General features: G+C 41.2%; 1 protein-coding gene across 1 annotated transcript; it reads left to right on the top strand.

Annotated features, from left to right (window-relative positions):
• Positions 1-13,954: 13,954 nt before the first annotated feature.
• Positions 13,955-14,332, top strand: LOC136503835 (uncharacterized). The gene has a single exon (XM_066498785.1). The coding sequence runs from the start codon at positions 13,955-13,957 to the stop codon at positions 14,330-14,332; it is 378 nt and encodes a 125-aa protein (XP_066354882.1).
• Positions 14,333-22,323: the final 7,991 nt, after the last annotated feature.

Genomic DNA, 22,323 nt, shown 5'->3' with positions numbered 1-22,323 from the left:
CCCTTTTTCAATTCCTTTTCCACTTCTATTTTATTTCCACACTACACCTAGGCTTCTATGCATGTATACATGTGTTGCCAACATGTATACACCCTAGTGGGGTCCACTAAAGGTCATCTAGGGCTTTAGGGTCCAAGCCAAAGGTTGGCAACACACACACAATAATTTGTTGAAAGGTTTAATTGATTTTATTGCATCACATAAAATCATGAAGAAGCAACTCACAAGTGGAATTAAAATGCAACAATGCACAACCATGCTAACTTGTGTTAGTGCAACTACATGGGTAGTTTCCTAGTATGCATACTCACCATGCATGGGTTTTGTTAGAAAAAATTTTAAGTTCAAATTTTTGGTTATTGGAAAACCTAGGTTGTTACAATAACCATTTGGAGCATCAAATGCTCCCCCTATTAGTGGATGAGCACAACGGATGCTCAAACTTAACTGAAAAGAAACAACAAAAGCAACACACATGCATATGCAATGCAATACTTGAATTTCAATCTAGTTGCTTGTCAAGTTTGATCCAAGGTTAAGCTTTTTCACACGCTTTTCGGCGATTATCTTAAACATGTTTTATATTACAATGCAATGCAAGGGTTAACACAAGCTTATTTTTTAGTGATGTTACTTAGGTCAAGCACATTGAGCTCATTACTCAACTATAAAAGGTAGCCTCATCTAGTGGTTTAGTGAAGATATCTGCCAATTGATCCTTGGTCCTCACACCTTCTAGTGATATATCATTTTTAGCAACATGATCTCTAAGAAAATAATGACGGATATCTATGTGCTTGGTGCGAGAGTATCGAACCAGGTTATTAGCAAGTTTTACCGCGCTCTCATTATCACACAAAAGGGGTACCTTTTCTAGAACTACACCATAGTCTAGAAGAGTTTGCTTTATATAAAGGATTTGTGCACAACAAGCACCCACGACAATATACTCCGCCTCGGCGGTGGACAAGGCAACACTATTTTGCTTTTTAGAGGTCCAAAACACTAGTGATCTACCAAGCAAATGGCACCCTCTGTATGTGCTTTTCCTATCAGTCTTGCAACCCGCATAATCCAAATCGGAATACCTAATGAGTTGAAATCTAGCTCCTTTGGGATACCAAAGGCCAATACTTGGTGTGTGCTTAAGGTACCTAAGGATTTTTTTTAATGTCAACTAAGTGAGCTTTCTTAGGATTAGCTTGAAATCTAGCACACATACACACACTAAACATGATGTCGGGCCTAGATGCGATCAAATATAACAAGCTACCAATCATAGAACGGTAGAGAGTTTGATCAACTGATTTACCTTCCTCATCTAGGTCGAGATGTCCATTTGATGGCATTGGCATCTTGATTGGCTTACATTCATCCACTTTGAACCTCTTGAGAAGATCCTTGGTGTACTTCTCTTGAGAGATGAAAACCCCTTCTCTCATTTTCTTGACTTCAGAACCAAGAAAGAATGTAAGCTCTCTAATCCTAGACATCTCGAACTTCTTTGACATCAATTCACCAAACTCTTTGCAATAGTCTTCATTTGTTGAGCCAAACATGATATCATCAACATATACTTGACAAATGAAGATTTCTCCATTAAGCTTCTTGGTGAATAGTGTGGTATCGACCTTCCCAACGGTGAAGCCCTTCTCAATAAGAAAATCTCAAAGACGCTCATACTAAGCTCTTGGGGCTTGCTTTAGCCCATATAGCGTCTTGGACAACCTATAAACATGATTAGGATATATAGGGTCTTCAAACCCAGGAGGTTTATCAATATAGACTAGTTCATTTATGAAGCCATTTAACGATGCACTTTTAACATCCATTTGATATAATTTTATTTCATGATGAGATGCATATGCAAGGAGGATATGAATAGCTTCAAGTCTTGCAACCGAGGCAAAGGTCTCTCCAAAATCCAAATCTTCAACTTGAGAGAACCCCTTTGCAACTAGCCTTGCCTTGTTTCTCACAATGATGCCTTAATCATATTGCTTGTTGTGGAACACCCACTTTGTTTGTAACACTTGTGTTTTTGCGTCATGTTAAAAACTACTAAAAATTTGAACTTTTTAAAACTTTATAACGAATTAAAACTTCATTAGTTTATTCTCCACAAAACCACATCTAAAATAAAATGTTTTCGAAAACCCTCGTATCAAATTTCACCATATGCATTCTCCTTGCATTTGCGATTGTTGAGTGTTTGCGTGAGATGTTTGCTCGAATGATTGTATGTTTGTTTGAATGCTTGCCCTCTGTAATTTATTTGCGGCACCAAAGTTCTGCCTTGAATTTCCAAAATCTTTATTTAAATTCCAATTGATAGTTAGATTCCTTTCTATTAATTACAAAAGGATATAATACACACACACACACACACACACATATATATATATATATATATATATATATATATATATATATATATATATATATATATATATATATATATATATAGTTACATTATCTGGGAATGAAAAATCCTTTCACATTTATAACAAGCGTCTCCTCCTGGGCCCAAGCTGCCCCTTTCCCCTGCTGCTCACCGACGCGACCAGCACGGGCCAAGTCGCAAGGCACACACTACGTCTTCCCCGCGTTGACTCCGCGTATGAGCACGTGAACCATGGCTATCGAGATATTTTCGGTGAACCGCCTCTCTCCCTTATCGGCTCCATGAATTCTGTCGACAGGCACACAAGCCTTCGTATGCCATGGCCATGGGGGTCACCAAGATATTTTGCCAGAGCACCGTCTCACTGTGCTCCACCAACGTACTGTTGTAGTCGCGCGCGGCTATAAATAGCTGGCCACGACCACCGGCGAGCTCACCCCATCGAGCTCCGATAATGGCTCCCTCTCCCGCCGAGCTGGCTTCACCTCGTCCCCGTACCCACTGCCGTTGCAAAGGCGCGAAGGTGTTGACGAGGCCGCACCACCAGCTTTGCCCAAGACCAAGCACCGTCGGAGCCGTGCTCGCCGAAGCCGCCGCCGCCGGAGCCGCGCCGGACCAGGCCGACGCTCATGCGCCGCGCATCGAGCTGCCACTACCCTAACCACCTCCATGCCGAAACCACTGCCGCTCTAGAATCCACCCGCACCAGAGCCCCGCCACGCCGTCCGCCCCTGCTCTGCTCACCTTCCCTGTTCTCTTCCTCCCCCACTCTGCCATCTCTCACTCCCTCTGCAAATATGGAAGACGACGCCGCCGGCCCTGCACCCTCCACAGACCGGCCACCGCGCTGGAGCCGTGGACACCAGCCGCCGTCGCCGTGCCCCCTTCTCTCTTCTCTCTGCCCCTCTCCTCCTCTCTTTCTCTCTCAATCTCTCCCTCTTAGTTCCTCCCACTCTGTTGACCGCCAATGCCAGGCGCTCCACCATGTCATCTAGACGAATGTCCAGGTGACACGTCACCAGACGGGACCCATGTGGTAGCCACAGCAACCCACCACCTCTCCCCTTCCTCTTCTGTAAGCTCGGTTCGCGTAGACCAGGAGAGTGAACACACGGGTCCACGGCACAGTAGGAGACCGGCGTACAACATAGTGCAGCTGGCCGAGCCCACCAGTATGGGCCCACGCGTCAACCGCTATAGCGCAGGAAAATACTAGGCACACACGGGAATCGTACACACGAGATTATTTGTAAGCCTTTTTAATTATAGAAAAATTCCTAGAAAATTTCTAAATAAACTAGAGTTACCCTAGAAGATATCAAAATATTTTGCACTCATTTTCCATTAGCTAAAATTCTAAAGATAATTTTCAAGTTCCTTTTTTCATTTGTGTTTTGCCGATAAACTTAGGAGATTTATATCTTCCTCGTCTTAATTCTGAATCCCATAATTCTTTCACTAGAAATCTTTTAAAATAAAACCCTACATATTCAATTCCTCTTTCCTAATTTTTTGGTGCCCATTTAAATTCTAGTTTGATTGCTTTTCCATTGCTATATTTAAATTAAATACTAATAATAATAGTAGTAGCCACCACCATAGAAGTAGTTAACCCCGTATATTTGTGTATGTGTATGTACTATGACACATACTCGAATATATCTGTACCCAATCAATTGAAATGAGTAGACATCTATACATACATAGATATGCCTGATACCCAGGTATACGCCTATGTATGGCTAACCCTAGCAACCTAGTTACTCAATTCAAATTAATCATAGGCATATGCACATGTATGAGCATGTACGCCGCTAACCCTAGCCATAACCTAGCCCACCAACTTAACCCTAGGCACTTACATACGCATGTGTGTATGTGTCACTAACCCGGTTGACCTGCTGAAAGCCTGACCAAGTCATCTTTCTCTTTTAGGTTCACATAATAGTGAACCCCATAATAATGTGGTCTGGTTTTTCATCAGGCCAACCACCCACCTTAACCTAGCCGTAGGAACTCTACCCTGTGGATAGAATACCTCTATCCAAACCTTACTTCAAATTGACATAATATTGATAACCTAGATAATAACCCATCACCAACTACTAGGACCAACCCATCTAGGATCGTTTCTTCCACTTTGATTGCTCATACTTGTTTTACATGCCTTCCTTGTTATTTTCCTTGTTTGTGTTTTCTTGCTTGTCGATGCTAGACCACGTAGGATAGAAAACGTGGAGAGAACCCGATGGAGTCTAGAAGCCAAGAGCAGGAGACACAAGAATTGGACAAGGATATAATCATCACCGAATGGAGGCAAGTCCTAACACCCACCGACCCCTTTCCCTCCACTTCATTTGCCATCCCTTAACTAGTCCCTTTTTTCCACCACCACATTTTGCTAGCCTCCATCATAAACCCACCATACCCTATCCTCACCAATTAATAAACTTAACTTATAATACATAAATTCTCTTTTATGAAATAATGGAATTATTATAGGTCATGAGCTCGGTTATGATAATGTGAACATTGATGATCATTATCTTGATATGATATAAGCTTGATTATGATATTGTGATAAGGTAATGGTTACCTTGATGTGAGATGAGCTCTATGAACCTGAGGTTAATAACTATGGAACTTAAAACTGGTAAAGCTGGACTAAACCCCGACAGGGGGCGAGTGGGGGTAATTTATGTGGGATAAATTACCTTGGTAGGATCGCCTAGTGAGGGTTCCTGTGGGAGATACTCGCCTCGGTCACAAAAGGACCGGTTCATAGTCCCTCTCGCCTAGTGAGATATTATGTACAACCATATGTCTATATGGGTAGACTTGATCTCACACCCCGTTAGATAGAAGTATAATTTATACTAGGAGGCCGATGTTGGCAGCAGAATATCAGGAGCAGGGATGGATGCAATGTGATCTTCCGTGGCCCGGTTACCATGGATGCTATGTGATCTTCCACGTTAATCCTTAGAGTTTTGGCTACGTTCGAGCCCATGATTATTGTTTTAGTCGTGTTCGAGCCCATATTATGGTTTACTTATACGGATGCTATGTGATCTTCCATGGTTTGATTGGTGTGGATGCTATGTGATCTTCCACATTGTTTTCCAACCCCTAAGAAGCTATGGTAGAATTATATGGACATCTAAGGTCTCGTACTTTTGGGTACGGGGTCTCGTTAGGCCTGTTCTTGCCACCGCACATGGTTAGGAACTATGCCTATCATGTGGGAAATTTTGTATGTCTCTATAGAGTTTATTGAATCTATTCGAATAGCCACGTCCTTGGAATGGGCAGATGCTGGGATGAGATACTATGATTAGACTTCTATAGCTATGATAGTCTGGTAAGATGTATTTTACTAATGTGGTAAACTATAATTCACCCGGAAACTGGTGGGAATGGTAATACTTTGCCAGGATCCAACCTATAATTATAACTACTTCACCTTACCACTTTTACCTGAACCACCATAACCCCTTCCACATATAGCCTTCCCCTTCCACCTCTCCATCACCCAAAGTTTAGGGCTTGCTGAGTACTTTATGTACTCAACCCCCCTCCATTCTATTTTTTAGGAGTAAAGCTACAAGAGCAAATACCCGAATGGAACTATTGGAGCTATGCGAGGATAGGACAATTGGAGAACGTATGAGTATGGAGCAATCATGGACTATGAAAGGAAAAGACACCTAGAGTATACTCAAAGATGGAGACATACGAGTACTCGAAGGAGCTACGCTAGGACTACGACGATTGAGATATATGAGTACACTTAAGGAATAAGTCTAGGGTTACATCCGCACTCCAAGTTGCCTGTAGGAATGGAGCCACGATGACATAGGACCTCTGTCTTAGAACTTTGATGTACACCACAAGGCCTATGGCCCAAGCTATGTAAACTCGAACTATGTAATGTGTTTCCCATTAGCAATAAAAGTATGATTTTTTATATCAATCTTATTCGAATTGTGCATATTAGCTACAGATCTAGGGACTGATACATCATGCACAGAAGACCCTAAATTAGAGGCCTGATAGGGTGCTATCAGAGCTATACTTGGACTATAGGACAAAACTTTAGCATGGCCATTAGATAGGAATGATTTTCTAAAAAAACCTATTTTCAAAAATCTTTGCTTATAACCCTTGACTCTCACCTTACCATGACCTTCTATTTCAAAAATAGATTTTCTCTCTTTTCTCATCCCATTCAAAATTACGAGTAGTAACAGACAGGGTAGATTAGGTCTTATTTAGGAGAAACAGGGTAGTATAAAGATTATGACATAGAATAACCCTCCATGGTAGAAACACGAAAGTAGCAACCGTACCCCATTTAGGCTTGTTAGTCCTTGATTGATTTCTTGTTTGCCTTGGTTGCAACTACCCCTATAGGACTCCCCTCTCTTCTTATGCTTTCTCCTCTCTCTAGCTTTCTAGATTCTCTTCTCCCCTTGCGCTTTAGATCTTTTTTTTGCATCTTGTGCTTTTCCCTCTCATCCCTTTTCTACTTAGAGTAGACGAGTAGGAAATAATACAAAGGAAGACCATCAGAGAATAAAGACAAGAAGGAAATCAACTACACTCGTTCTACACCCACGCAACCCGCGTAGACCGTCTACAAAAGCCATGCACATCACGCTCACCATCGCTGTCCTCTCCATTGCATCGCCGTTCACTGCACTATGGCAGAACCGACCAATTTATAGGAGTACAAGTACAATGGCAACCACCCAACAACGATCGCACTGTCATACTTGAGCCTATATAACCCTAGTAGTCCGTCGAGTATCACGAAGGATCTCGAATAATCCAATCACACAACCAAGATCATACATGATTCAACATACAAGCCACATATCACATAAGTTCATCATAGTTCAACATACATCAGAGTACGAAAAGATTTATTACAATACCAAGTTCAAATACAGTAGTAGCGAAAGCAAAGATAGTTTTTAAACTAACATCTCACACCATTGTTCTAATAATTGCTAGTTTCTGATCACATCCCCCAAAAGCATCATAGATTAGATATACAAAAGTGCCTTACCCATGGCCTACTCCTCGTCCATGGTAGGATAGAAGCAGTTCTTACAATATCCGTTATAGACGGTGTTATCTGCAGCAAGTGGGTAATAAACCCTGAGTACAAGATGGTACTCAGCTAGACTTACCCATTTTAAAACAAAAATAAAAGTGACTCCAAGGATCATGCAAGGCTTTATAAGTGGAGCTAGCTTGACAACATTTTTGCAAAAAGGCACCAGTTGAGCTACTCATTTTATAATTCAGTTCCAAGATAATTATAGCTATTCATTTCTAGATTAGCATCTAACCTATGCCAAACATGTGATGTATGATTAGGTAGCATAACAATAATAACCATAGCTGGTGTATCATTTCCATGTTCATCATAACCATCACATTCCATAGTTCCATTACTACGATGCTAGAGCTAGTCAAGTTTGTCACTATCCGGGAGAGACATACCTGCACCAAGGTAGTCTTAGGTCTCCTTTGGTACAACTTAGGTACATATTTTGCGGGTTCGATCAGCGCCGCACCCTCAGGGACACTACCGGATGCTAGGTCGATCAGGACTCTAACCTGCCCTTGGCCTCACACTGGCTCCCCGCACATCCTTACTACCTACAGTGTGTGCACTCTAATAGAACGAGGCCCGCCCTGAGTTGAGCTACTCGGCTTCGTGGTCGGAACGAGTTATCCCGCCAGCTAAGTGAGAGGCATGCGTTCAATCTTAGTAGAAGTGCCAACAACGGTACGGTCCTTAATCGGCATAGATGGAATCACATGAGTCAACCTACACATAGACTCCGCTCAGCCTCTAGTTATATTATCCCATGGTTCTTTTCCATGATAGCAAATATAGCCAACCGTGCTCCAATATCCACCTATATCTCGCAGGTGATAGGAAATCACCCTACTTCTACCGGTCTAAGCATGGCTAAGCATATATTCGATCTTGGACCTACACAGGGTTCAAGGTATATTTCTGGACAAGGAAGTTATATGTATCAAGTATTTCCATTCAACTCTTATAACCTAATGCATCAAACACAAAGGACTCAAGGTATATTTTATAAAACATAGGAGGCTTAGAATGCTCCGGGGCTTGCCTTTCAGAAAAGATGTATGCCTATGATCAGGGCACTCCAATAGTTCTTCTGGAGCCTGCTCCTCACTTTTAGGAGCTACATGCGGTGGTGCCTCCTGATTCTCCTTCTCTTCGGCCTCGAACTCCATGAGGGTGATTCCTTCGGACGATCCTATATGCATGAGCAGGAAATAAGATACTATGGATGTATAGATAATAAAATGGATGATATGATATGATGAAATGCATAATCATAAATATCTTTAACAGCAAGGCATTAGGGTTATATCAAGATTAACTTTCTTTTACTAAATAGGTGCATATCTTTTCTCTAGTACTTAATCAAACACTCACTTAGGTATTTACTGGACTACAACAGCAGTCACTTGTTTTGACCATAACTAGAGTTTTACACAACCAATTAACTTGATCTAGGACTTTCTAGAAAGCTTATAAAATTGTTTACAACTGTGTTATTGACAAGGTTCACAGAAAAGACATTCTCATCATGAGATTGTCACCACAATAGAAACTACACATGCAGCCATCTAGTTGACTTAGAGCGATAATTAACTAGCTGCCTATAACCAAATAATTTTAAGCACAACTACTACTATCAACAGATCATATGCATCACAAGAACCATAGAAAATATCCTAGTTAAGCCTCAATAACTTATTTACATGCATTTATTAATTTCCTTATATACTAAGGTGATGCAAAGGATAAATACTTCCAGTTCACAATAAATTCTGAGAAGATTACAGTAGCCTACATATAACTCCAATAGTCTATTGTACAAATTCCATGCCATTTGGATAAGTATAACAACCTCTACAAAAATGATAAGTTGCATAGGCTTATTTTAGCAAAAATAGTTTAGCCTAGTTAAAAGTGTCAAATAATAGATTTGATATTTTTCTTACTTTCATCCTAGCATAAGAATACAATGATTTTTTTTCATAACCATAAGTTATGTATTTTTTACCCCAATTAATTTCACCATAAACTAGTAATAAATTAAGGTTAAATAGTAAAATCATATTCCAAGTATGACTACTATAGGTTTAGTATTTTTCCTGGCTAGACCATGTCAACACAAGACCAACAAAATTAGAATCACATTTTTAGAACTTCCCTAGCTCAAGTTATACATTTTACAAGATAGAAACTAATTTAAAAGCACTTATATAGCTTAATTTAATTCCCCCAGAAAAATACTCCAAATAGTAGGTTTCACATTTTCATCAAATAGTACACTTCATGATGGATCAAACAAAATTGGGTTCACTCAATTTGGACATTCCTAGCTCTAGATATAAATTTTTGAAGTTTGAATCAATTTCTACAAAAGAATAAAGAGAAACATTTAAAACTGAAATTGCTACGTGCACCCAGCTCACTACACCCTCCACGACTGACTGCTGTTCCCCACAGTCAATGGCCCACACATGTCATTGGCATAGAAGCAGGGCGCGGCAGTTGACCGTGGAGAGATCGCCGACAGTGAGGTCACCAGCGATGAGGTCACCATCGACGTGCTACCCTTGACACCCCGCGTCGAATGGTACCCATGATTGACTCAGAGGCGTGCCAGAGCAAGCTTGACGTTGGCCATGGCAGCACAACGGTGATGCACGGTGGCGCACTAGCCGACTCCGGCCACGATGGGCTAGGGCGAGCTCGGCTATTGCTTCACAGTGACCTAGCGGACCTAGCGGGCGCAGATTAGGGTTAGTAGCGGCGTCGGAGGGGCATGGCTACGTGCATGGTGGCATGGTAGCGCGAGCGCAGTGATGGTTAGGTCACTATTCCGACAAAACCCCAACTGGGGGTGAGTGGGGGCAATTTATGTGGGATAAATTACCTTGGTAGGATCGCCTAGTGAGGGTTCCTTTGGGAGATACTCGCCTCAGTAACATAAGGACTGGTTCATAGTCCCTCTCGCCTAGTGAGATATTACATACAACCACATGTCTATATGGGTAGACTTAATCTCACACTCTGTTAGATAGAAGTATAATTTCTACTAGGAGGCCAGTGTTGGCAGCGGAATATTAGGAGCATGCACCAATGCTATGTGACCTCCCATGGCTCGGTTGGCATGGATGCTATGTGATCTTCCACGTTAAGCTTTAGAGTTTTGGCCGTGTTCGAGCCCATGATTATTGTTTTGGCCATGCTCGAGCCCATATTATGGTTTATTTATACGGATGCTATGTGATCTTCTGTGGTTTGATTGGTGTGGATGCTATGTGATCTTTCACATTGTTTTCCAACCCCTAAGAAGCCGTGGTAGAATTATATGGACATCTATACTTTTGGGTACGGGGTCTCATTAAGCCTGTTCTTACAACCGCTCATGGTTAGGAACTGTGCCTATCATGTGGTGAAATTTGTACACCTCTATAGAGTTTATTGAATCTATTCGAATAGCCACATCCTTGGAATGGGTAGATGCTAGGATGAGATACTATGATTATACTTCTACGACTATGATAATCTAGTAAGAAGTATTTTACTAATGTAGTAAACTATAATTAACCCAGAATCTGGTGAGAATGGTAATACTCTACCAGGATCCAACCAATAATTATAACTACTTCACCTTACCACTTTTACCTAAACCACCATAACCCCTTCCACATATAGCCTTCCCCTTCCACCTCTCCACCACCCAAAGTTTGGGGCTTGCTGAGTACTTTATGTTCTCAACCCCCTCCATTCTATGTTTTTAGGTGTAAATCTACGGGAGCACATACCCGGATGGAACTATTGGAGCTATGCGAGAATAGGACAATAGGAAAACTTATGAGTATGGAGCTATCAAGGACTATGAAAGGAAAAGACACCCAAAGTATACTCAAATACGGAGCCATACAAGTACTCGAAGGAGCTACGCTAGGACTACAACGATTGAGATATAGGGGTACGCTTAAGGAATAAGTCTAGGGTTACGTCTGTACTCCATGTTGCCTGTAGGAATGGAGCCATGATGACATAGGACCTCTGTCTTAGAACTCTGATGTACAACAGAGGGCATATGGCCCAAGCTATGTAAACCTGAACTATGTAATGTGTTTCCCCATTAGCAATAAAAGTATGGTTTTTGATATCAATCTTGTTCGAATTATGCGCATCAGCTACTGATCTAGGAACTGATACATTATGCACAGAGGACCCTAAATTAGGGGCCCGATAGAATGGTACCAGAGTTATACTTAACTTTAGGACGAATCCCTAGCATGGCCATTAGATAGGATTGATTTTCTAAAAAACCTATTTTCAAAAATCTTTGTAGATAACCCTTGACTCTCACCTTACCTTGACCTTCTATTTCTAAAACAGGGTAGATTAGGTGTAGTAACAGACACGGCAGATTAGGTCTTATTTAGGAGAAACAGGGTAGTATAAAGATTAGGTCATAGAATAACCCTCCCCGGTAGAAACGCGAAAAGTAGAAACCGTACCCCATTTAGGCTTGTTAGTCCTTGATTGATTTCTTGTTTGCCTTGGTTGCAACTACCCCTATAGGACTCTGTTAGCGGTCATTACCGATCAAATCCAACTACCAATTAAGACACAAAAAGAGGAGAAATAAGCAATCTTGATCACATATGCATTTACAACTAACCAAGTTCCACATGTATTTGGAGAATGTTATTTTGCAGGTCACAAATACAAATACATGGAATAATTCACCGAAAGGCGCTTTCTGACGCTGATTTGCGCAAAGGAACAAGGGAGACACCCATCAACCTTGTGCAAACTGGGCAATACACCATGGAGCAGGGATCCATGTCCAGCCCATGGCCGGCCAAGCGAAGGCAGTGGCGAGTGGCCACAGTCAAGGGGTGGCCGACCCCTAGGGGTCGGCGACCCCCTTGCCGGTGTTGCTCAGAGATGCCTTGCTCTGGTGGTGGCATGCCCCCATGCTGAGACAGTGCATCCCATGCTTTTGCGCCAAAGATAGACAGAAGCACCACCTTGCTCTTGTATAAATAGAGGATTACCCCTCCCTCTCTCAACACACTTCACTTGAGCATCACCTCACACACTTCACTCTCTAGTAGTAGTAGTTTTATAATTTTTTGTAGCTTTAGAGCAAGGCAAAGCTACCTTGGAGAGCTTGGCTCCTTGGAAGAAGAGACCTTTGGGTATGAATAGAGATATGAGTTCTTCCAAAGTTATGTTCTCATATGATATTTATAGTCATACTTATGAACTAGAGTATAGTTATTGTGTTATAATCTTGATATATGAACTAGTCTATAGTTTATGTGTCATGAAAGTAGCACACTTATGCTTAAAAACCCATATAACTTATATAATCGGAATTAGAGCAAAGCTGAGGTGGCGGTTCATCGTGCATTAGGTGTACCCAAGTTGTTTACCTATTGATCCATAGGGTCGGGGACCTAGGGGATTTGGGTAGTTTCTGTATATGCAAACATGGTGCTTGTGTATGGAGAGACAGGTGAATGCATTGCCCTTTCCACGATTAAGGGGTAGACAACAAGTGGTGACAGCCCTGTCCGTCCCTTGTAATCCCCCATGTTCGACTAGGGTGTAGGAGTCTAAATTGTCACATGAGGTTGCTGGCAGACCAGTACTTGGTGGCCTCCCGATCTGCTTCACACTTGGCCCTAAGACTAATTATGTAACTTGTATGATCATTAACTAATCTTTGTATGACTATACTAGACCAATGCCTGCTTGATTAGGATTATTCTTTTATTCTTTCTTCTCTATTTTATCCTTTGAGGAATGCCAAGTGTGTGTCCACTATCCGGAAATCACTGCTCTTACCCCTGTTATAAACATTGGTGTACCTACAAGCATAATTATTCATGTTCATATCTATACTAGACTCTTAATCAAAGGCCTTCCTTTGGGAAAAAATATAAATAACGATACTCTGAATACTTTTGGGTGAAATGCTACAATGATAGCTCCGTGTGCTTGCGGATAAATATCTAAAATTGTTAAGGAACTATCAATGCTATTACTTAGTGGCATTGCTAATCATTAGTGATGACGCTAAGAAATACCAACAAGCATTTCTGGCATCGTTGCTGGGATGGATTCTATCTCCATACTTGGTGATTGTGTTTAGAAATGCCAACAAGCATTTCTGGCGCCGTTACCGGGGAAGGTATATTAATTAAAAGAATCTAGTAGGACATGTTCATGATAATATGCATGTAAGGTAGCCATTGTTTATGCAGGATAACTTTGCTTGTTTTCTCCTATTGTGGATGAAAACAGGATAGTATATGACCGGTTATAAACTATCGGAGAACTACATCGAAAATACGGAGGCACTCCTAAGGAAGAAATGGTCCCATGCCGCTTCTTCTACCAATCCACAGACAGTCGAACCCATCACCCCTACACCATCCACTACTCCAATCATGGCCAAGACCCTTCGCCACTACTCCACCCCTGTTGTTGCCAACATGCACATTGGGCCCACTATCAACGTTGGGGATGGGAACTTCGAGCTCTGTACCGACCTCATCATGATGGTGCAGACAAACCAATTCCATGGTTTGCCAAGTGAGGATGTGAATGCACATCTCCAACACTTCCTCAAATTGTGTGACATGATCATCATCAAGGACATCATACCTGAGAGCATCAGTCTCTGCTTGTTTCCCTTCTCCCTCTCGAGGAAGGCGAAGCAGTGGTTTTACAAGGAAAAGGAAGCTGTCAAGACATGGGACAAATGTTCCATGATGTTCCTCGCCAAGTTCTTCCCCATGGGAAAAACCAATGCCCTGAGGGGATGAATTTTGAACTTCCAGCAAAGCTCCATGGAGGCCATTCCCGAGGCATGGGAGAGGCTATAGGACTACATCCAAGCATGCTCATACCACAGGATTGAAAATTGGTTAGTGCCCCAAAAGTTTTATGATGGATTAATACCCATGTCTAGGGTCCACCTTGACGTTGCTACTAGAGGCACCTTCTTTTTCGTCACCATTGATGGAGCCGTGGCTCTCATCAATAAAATGGTGTCGAATCAAAGCTGGGGGAGGAAAGGAAAACACAAAAAGGAATGCATACCGTGAAGGACATGGATATGCTTTTCGCAAAATAGATCTTTTGGTGAAAAGACTGGAGGAACAGGACCAAGAGAAAGATGCCATGATGGTGAAAAGTCTGTGGGAACGTTGACCATTCGGGGACTGATTGACCCAAAACCCGCGAAGAAGCTTCCTTCATCAACAATGGGTTTTGTCAACTAGTTAATAACGGGAGTTATAACCAATCCTGCCTGCAAGGAAATTCAAACTTCAATTCCAACTACAATTTGAATCAACCTTCTTTAAAAGACTTGGTATTTGGCCAAGCCAAAATAAATGAAAGTCTAACTAAAAAGCTTACAACCAATCATAAAATTCTTGAAAATATAAATTCTCAAATCGAAGGCTTAACTTCTGCTGTTAAAAACCAATTGAGCTTTAATAAAATGATAGAAATGCAACTAGCTCAAATAGCTGTCGCAATTCCTATCGATAGTATTGGAAAAATTCCTACTCAACCTAAAAATTCTCGTGAAAATGTAAAAGCAGTGACCACTCGTGATCCACCAATCCCTAACCAGTCTATAGGAAAGGCAAAAAGCGCCAGGAGGCCAAACCTTCGACAAAAGAAAATGAACAAGAACAAGAAGAGGAGACAGCACCAAAAGATTTCATCGACACTAGCTATCTGCCATTTCCCACAAGGAACCGCAAGCATGCCGTGGACGAGCAATTCACTCGTTTTGTTGAGATGATCGAGAAGAAACATGTAAGCATCCCCCTAAGGGATGTCTTACATGTACCTTCTTATGCCAAGTACATTAAGGACATCATCAACAACAAGCAACCACTACCATCCATGGAGGTCGTCAAGCTGACAGAAGAGTGTAGCGCTCCTATACTTGACTTCCCTGAAAAGAAAAAGGATCCTGGGTGCCCCACAATCTCATGGGGATCCAATACTTCGACCAAGCCTTGTGCGACCTTGGGGCTAGTGTAAGCGTAATGCCCAAGGCCATCTTCGATAAGCTGAACCTCCTGGGTGCCCCACAATCTCATGGGGATCCAATACTTTGACCAAGCCTTGTGCGACCTTGGGGCTAGTGTAAGCGTAATGCCCAAGGCCATCTTCGATAAGCTGAACCTCATGCAATTGATGCCAACACCAATGATGCTTCGGCTGGTCGATTCGATGGTCCGCTACCTGGCAGGGATAGCCAATGATATTCTGGTGACAATCTAGGATTGCTACATCCCTATCGACTTTATGGTGCTCAACATGGAGGTCGCTAAAGAATCGACCCTCATCCTTGGGCAACCCTTCTTGAGCACTGCAGGAGCTCAAATTGATGTCGGAGCCAGAGAAATCCACTTCAATATCCATGGTAACAAAGAAAAATTTGCATTCAGGCCTCGGAAGGAGCAATGCTCCATGATCTGTCTCAAATATGGGGCAAACTCACAAAGCCTAAGGGAGGTCCATATCCAACCTCAAATGGTGGACAGGCATGTGAAAAAGAACAAAGAAATCAGAATGAAGTCAGAGCAAAAGAAGGTTAAAATGACAAAAGAAAAGACCCCAAAAGCCGTTCCCACACCACCAAAGAAGAACAAAACAGTGTAGAAACTGAAAGAAGAAGCTCCGAAGTCCATCACTACACCATCGAGAACAAACAAGATGTTGTGGAGGCTAAAGAAAGAGCAGCCCTCTACATCCACTTCTCCAGGATCGAGTGCTCCATCAAGCAAGAACTGAACAGGGAAGGGTCCTACTCATTGGACCTTTAAAGATGAGTCCTTGCCAAATGTAAAATTGGTAGTTATCTTTATAATCATACTAAAATTTTGAATTTCTATTCTATACATTAATGAAGGAAAATGATAATAATAAAGTTTACTTCTTCACCTCTATTCCCATTAAATAAACCCCGCATGTTCGATACAAAGTATACTTTGGTTTGAGGCATGGTTAGTATATGATCATGTCTTCATAGGCTTTTTAAAATTAAGCGGGATGCTTAGGTTATCGAACCTACCTTGATTAGATAATTAATCACTGAACCAAAAATACTCAATATGAACATTAGTCGATACACTAAATCAAAACATAATAACCTGCCTCGAAGTCATCATATGCCAACGAGCAAGCTTGGGGGAGGACCCCCGCAGAGGTAAGTAGTATCTTTTTTTCAACATTTTAATTTTTGCATTATTTATTGCATTTATTTATTTATTAGCATTTAAAAAAATAAATAAAATCCAAAAATGAAATATGATAAAAACAACAAAAATATTCATTCCACTCTGATATGTGATTTAGGAATGTTTAGTTTCTCCTTTGTTAAAATAATGAATAGTTGTTCTGTCTATAATTCATCTGTGTCTAGGCTATAACTTAGTATTCCCCAAGATTTATGTTTGTTGGCTAAAATGTCTCATCCTAAAACTTAAAACTTATGGGTTGCAAAAGCATGATCCTTTTCTAAGCTGTTTCAAGTTAAGATATGGTAAATAGAATAAGCAATGACTTTATTCTAAGAGAAACTTGACATCCAGAGTTTTCATTTTAAAAATGCTAAAATCAAAAGTTCCTCAATGGTTATGAATTCCTACCACGGCCATATGACATGATTTAAACGCAAACCTTAGTCATATGCTACTTATATTCACATTGAGTTTTGTCAAATTATTGTGACCCTTGTAGAGATTCTCGGCATGCACCCATGATCAAGATTCGTGAACACCCACATATAAAAATGCTAAGTCTTACACTGAGTGTTACACAAAAACATGTTTTCCGTCCACCTAAAATAAAATCTCCATTCATTTGTCTTGAGTCTCTCTCCAAAGTTTTTATATGCCAAAAAGAAGTATGGGGCTATGCTAAAAAAAGAGAGAGACACGTGAAGCTCTCAAAATAACAAAAGAAAAGAAAAAAGGAACACATGAAGGTTCTAAAGTATTGAAAAAATAAGAGAGAAATGTAGCCCATACTTCCAAGGCAAATAATCAAAAGAGAGAAAATCATGATCAAAGGAGTACCAAAAATATTAGGAATAGGAAAATATTCCACACATTTGCACATCTTGATCAAAGTGTATGACTTGCATCTCCTTAGATCTAGTTTTTGACTTAGCAATATATATGATGTAAGTATGCCTCTCATTCATACCTACCTACAACTCCACTCAAAGCCTTTTAGGGATAGGATGAAAAGAAGGCAAAACAATGAAATGCCTTGGTGAGGACCATACACATCGAACGATTAAGTGAATCATTTGAGAAACTTACATTTTATTTTGCAAAACTCATAAAAGCTCCAGATAGAAGGTTGATCAAAGAATGAATGATTGATAATTCTGTTAAAACCATTCTATCTTGCAACTACCTAAGACTTCAAAAAGAAATAAGCCCCACATGGATTAAGTTAAAAGGGTGGATAGAATGCCAACTTATTTAAATTGAGGAAGAATACTTTGTTATAGGCATGACACTTGTAAATTATATTCGGCATTGTAGCAACTCCTAATCAACAACCAATAACTTAGCTATTTGCTCGGGATGAGCAAAGGTTAAGTTTGGGGGATCTTGTTGGCGGTCATTACTGATCAAATACGACCGCCAATGTAAACCCGAACTATGTAATGTGTTTCCCCATTACAATAAAAGTATGGTTTTTGATATAAATCTTGTTCGAATTGTGTGTATCAGCTACTGATCCAAGGACTGATACATTATGCACAGAGGACCTAAATTAGGGGCACGATAGGATGGTATCAGAGCTATACTTAACTGTAGGACGAAACCCTAGCATGGCCATTAGATAGGAATGATTTTCTAAAAAACCTATTTTAAAAAATCTTTGCTTATAACCCTTGACTCTCACCTTACCTTGATCTTCTATTTCTAAAATAGAATTTCTCTCTTTTCTCATCCCCTTCAAAATTACATGTAGTAACAGATAGGGTAGATTAGGTCTTATTTAGGAGAAATAGGGTAGTATAAAGATTAGGTCATAGAATAACCCGTCGTGGTAGAAACACGAAAGTAGAAACCGTACCCCGTTTAGGCTTGTTAGTCCTTGATTGATTTCTTGTTTGCCTTGGTTGCAACTACCCCTATAGGACTCTGTTGGCGGTCATTACCAATCAAATCCAACTGCCAATTAAGACACAAAAAGAGGAGAAATAAGCTATCTTGATCACATATGCATTTACTACTAACCAAGTTCCACATGTATTTGGAGAATGTTATTTTGCAGGTCACAAACACAAATACTTGGAATAATTCACCGAAAGGCGCTTTCCGACACTGATTTGCGCAAAGGAACAAGGGAGATTTCTGATGGTGCATCCCATACATTCACGCCAAAGATAGACAGAAGCATCGCCTTGCTCTTGTATAAATAGAGGGTTACCCCTCCCTCTCTCAACACACTTCACTTGAGCATCACCTCACACACCTCACTCTCTAGTAGTAGTAGCTTTACTTTTTAGTAGCTTTAGAGCAAGGCAAAGCTACCTTGGAGAGCTTGGCTCCTTGGAAGAAGAGACCTTTGGTTATGAATAGAGATATGAGTTCTTCCAAAATTATGCTCTCATATGATATTTATAGTCATACTTATGAACTAGAGTATAGTTATTGTGTTATAATCTTGGTATATGAACTAGTCTATAGTTAATGTGTCATGAAAGTAGCACACTTATGCTTAAAAACTCATATAACTCATATAATCAGAATTAGAGCAAAGTTGAGGTGGCGGTTCATCGTGCCGTTAGGTGTGCCCAAGTTGTTTACCTTTTGATCCGTAGGGTCGGGGACCTAGGGGATTTGGGTAGTTTCTGTATATGCAAGCGTGGTGCTTGTGTATGGAGAGACAGGTGAATGCATTGTCCCTTTCCATGGTTGAGGGGTAGGCGGTAGGTGGTGATAGCCGTGTCCATCCCTTGTAATCCCCCATGTTCGACTGGGTGTTGGAGTCTAAATTATCACATGAGGTTGCTGGCAGATCAGTACTCGGTGGCCTCCCGACCAGCTTCACACTTAGCCCTAAGACTAATTATGTAACTTGTATGATCATTAACTAATCTTTGTATGACTATACTAGACCAATGCCTGCTTGACTAGGATTATTCTTTTATTCTTTCTTCTCTATTTTATCATTTGAGGAATGCCAAGTGTGTGTCCACTATCTTGAAATCACCGTTCATACCCCTGTTATAAACAATGGTGTACTTGCAAGCATTATTATTCACGTTCATATCCATACTAGACTCTTAATCAAAGGCCTTCCTTTGGGAAAAATATAAATAACGATACCTTGAATACTTCAGGGTGAAATGCCACAATAATAGCTTTGTGCGCTTGCGGATAAATATCTAAAATTGTTATGCAACTATCAAGGCTATTACTTAGTGGCATTGCTAATCATTAGTGATGACGCTAAGAAATACCAACAAGCATTTGTGGCGCTGTTGTTGGGGATGGATTCTATGTCCATACTTGGTGATTGCGTTTAGAAATGCCAACAGACTCCCCACTCTTCTTATGCTTTCTCCTCTCTCTAGCTTTCTAGATTCTATTCTTCCCTTGTGCTTTTCTGTCTCACCCCATGCTTTAGATCTTTTTTGGCATCTTGTGCTTTTCCCTCTCATCTCGTTTCTACTTAGAGTAGTCGAGTAAGAAATAATACCAAGGATGACCATCAGAGAATGAAGACAAGAAGACACGAAGGTGTCAACGAGGCCGCACCACTAGCTCTGCCCGAGACCAAGCACTGCTAGAGCCACGCTCGCTGAAGCTACCACCGCCAGTGCCGCGCTAGACCAGCCTGATGCCCACACACCATGCCTTGAGCTGTCATAGCCCTAACCACCTTCATGCCAGAAACGCTAGCGCTCTGGAATCCACCCACACTAGAGCCCCACCACACCATCCACCCCTGCTCTGCTCGCCTTCCCCGTTCTCTTCCTCTCCCACTCTACCATCTCTCACTCCCTCTATAATATGGATGACGCCACCGCTGGCCCTGCACCCTCCATAGACCGGCCACCACACCGGAGCCTTGGCCACCAGCCACCGTTGCTGTGCCCCCTCCTCTCTTCTCTCTATCCCCTCTTCCTCCCCTCTCCGCCTCTCTCTTTCTCTCTCAATTGCTCCATCTATGTTCCTCCCACTCCGTTGACCACATGAGAGCAGGAGCAAACACGCCCTCGATGGCATCCAATGCTAGGCGCTCCACCACATCATCCAGACAAATGGCTAGGCGACACGTCAGCAGCCACAACAACCCACCACCTCTCCCCTTCCTCTTCTGTAAACTAGGTTCGCGTAGACCAGGAGAGTGAACACATGGGTCCACGGCATAGTAGGAGACTGGCATACAACATAGTGCAGCAGGCCAAGCCCACCAGTACGGGCCCACGCATCAACCGCTATATCGCAGGAAAATACTAGGCACACACGGGAATCTTACACAAGAAATTAATGGTAAGCCTTTTTAATTACAGAAAAATTCCTAGAAAATTTCTAAATAAACTAGAGTTACCCTAGAACATACCAAAAATATTTTGCACTCATTTCCACTAGATAAAATTCTAGAGATAATTTCCAAGTTCCTTTTACATTCGCGTTTTGCCGATAAACTTAGGAAATTTATATCTTCCTCGTCTTAATTTCGAATCCCGTAATTCTTTCACTAGAAATCTTTTAAAATAAAATCCTGCATATTCAATTCCCCTTTCCTAATTTTTGGTGCCCATTTAAATTCTCGTTTGATTGCTTTTCAATTCCTATATTTAAATTAAATACTAATAATAATAGTAGTAGCCACCACCGTAGTAGTAGTTAACCCTGTATATTCGCGTATGTGTATGTACTATGACACATACTCGAATATATCCATACGCAATCACCTGAAATGAGTACACATCTATACATACATAGAAATGCCCGATACTCGGGTATACGCCTATGTATGGCTAACCCTAGCAATCTAGTTACTCAATTCTAATTAATCATAGGCATATGCACATGTATGAGCATGTATGCCGCTAACCCTAGACATAACCTAGCCCACCAATGTAACCCTAGGCACATACATATGCATGTGTGTATGTGTCACTAACCCAGTTGATCTACTGAAAGCCTGACCGAGTCATCTTTTTCTTTCAGGTTCACATAATAGTGAACCCCATAATAATGTGGTCTGGTTTTCCATCAGGCCAACCACCCACCTTAACCTAGCCGTAGGAACTCTATCCTATGGATAGAATACCTCTATCCAAACCTTACTTCAAATTGACATAATAATGATAACCTAGGTAATAAATCATCACCAACTAGTTGGACCAACCCATCTAGGATCGTTTCTTCCACTTTGATTGCTCATACTTGTTTTACATGCCTTGCTTGTTATTTTCCTTGTTTGTGTTTTCTTGCTTGGCGACGCTAGACCACATAGGATAGAAAATGTGGAGAGAACCGATGGAGTCCAGAAGCCAAGAGCAGGAGACAGAGGAATTGGACAAGGATATAATCGTCACCGAATCAAGGCAAGTCCTAACACCCACCTACCCCTTTCCCTCCACTTCATTTGCCATCCCTTAACTAGTCCCTTTCCTCCACCACCACATTTTGCTAGCCTCCATCATAAACCCACCATACCCTATCCTCACCAATTAATAAACTTAACTTATAATACTTAAATTCTCTTTTATGAAATAATGGAATTATAATGGGTCATGAGCTCGGTT

This window comes from Miscanthus floridulus, chromosome 14, assembly GCF_019320115.1.
Source record: "Miscanthus floridulus cultivar M001 chromosome 14, ASM1932011v1, whole genome shotgun sequence".
In the NCBI taxonomy this organism is placed as follows: domain Eukaryota; kingdom Viridiplantae; phylum Streptophyta; class Magnoliopsida; order Poales; family Poaceae; genus Miscanthus; species Miscanthus floridulus.
Note: the sequence above shows the minus strand (reverse complement) of the source record. Positions and strands in the feature narration are given on the sequence as shown.

What these genes read in the sequence shown, in the direction of transcription:
- LOC136503835 (XM_066498785.1), top strand. Translation starts at nt 13,955, where the DNA reads ATGGCCAAGACCCTTCGCCACTACTCCACCCCTGTTGTTGCCAACATG.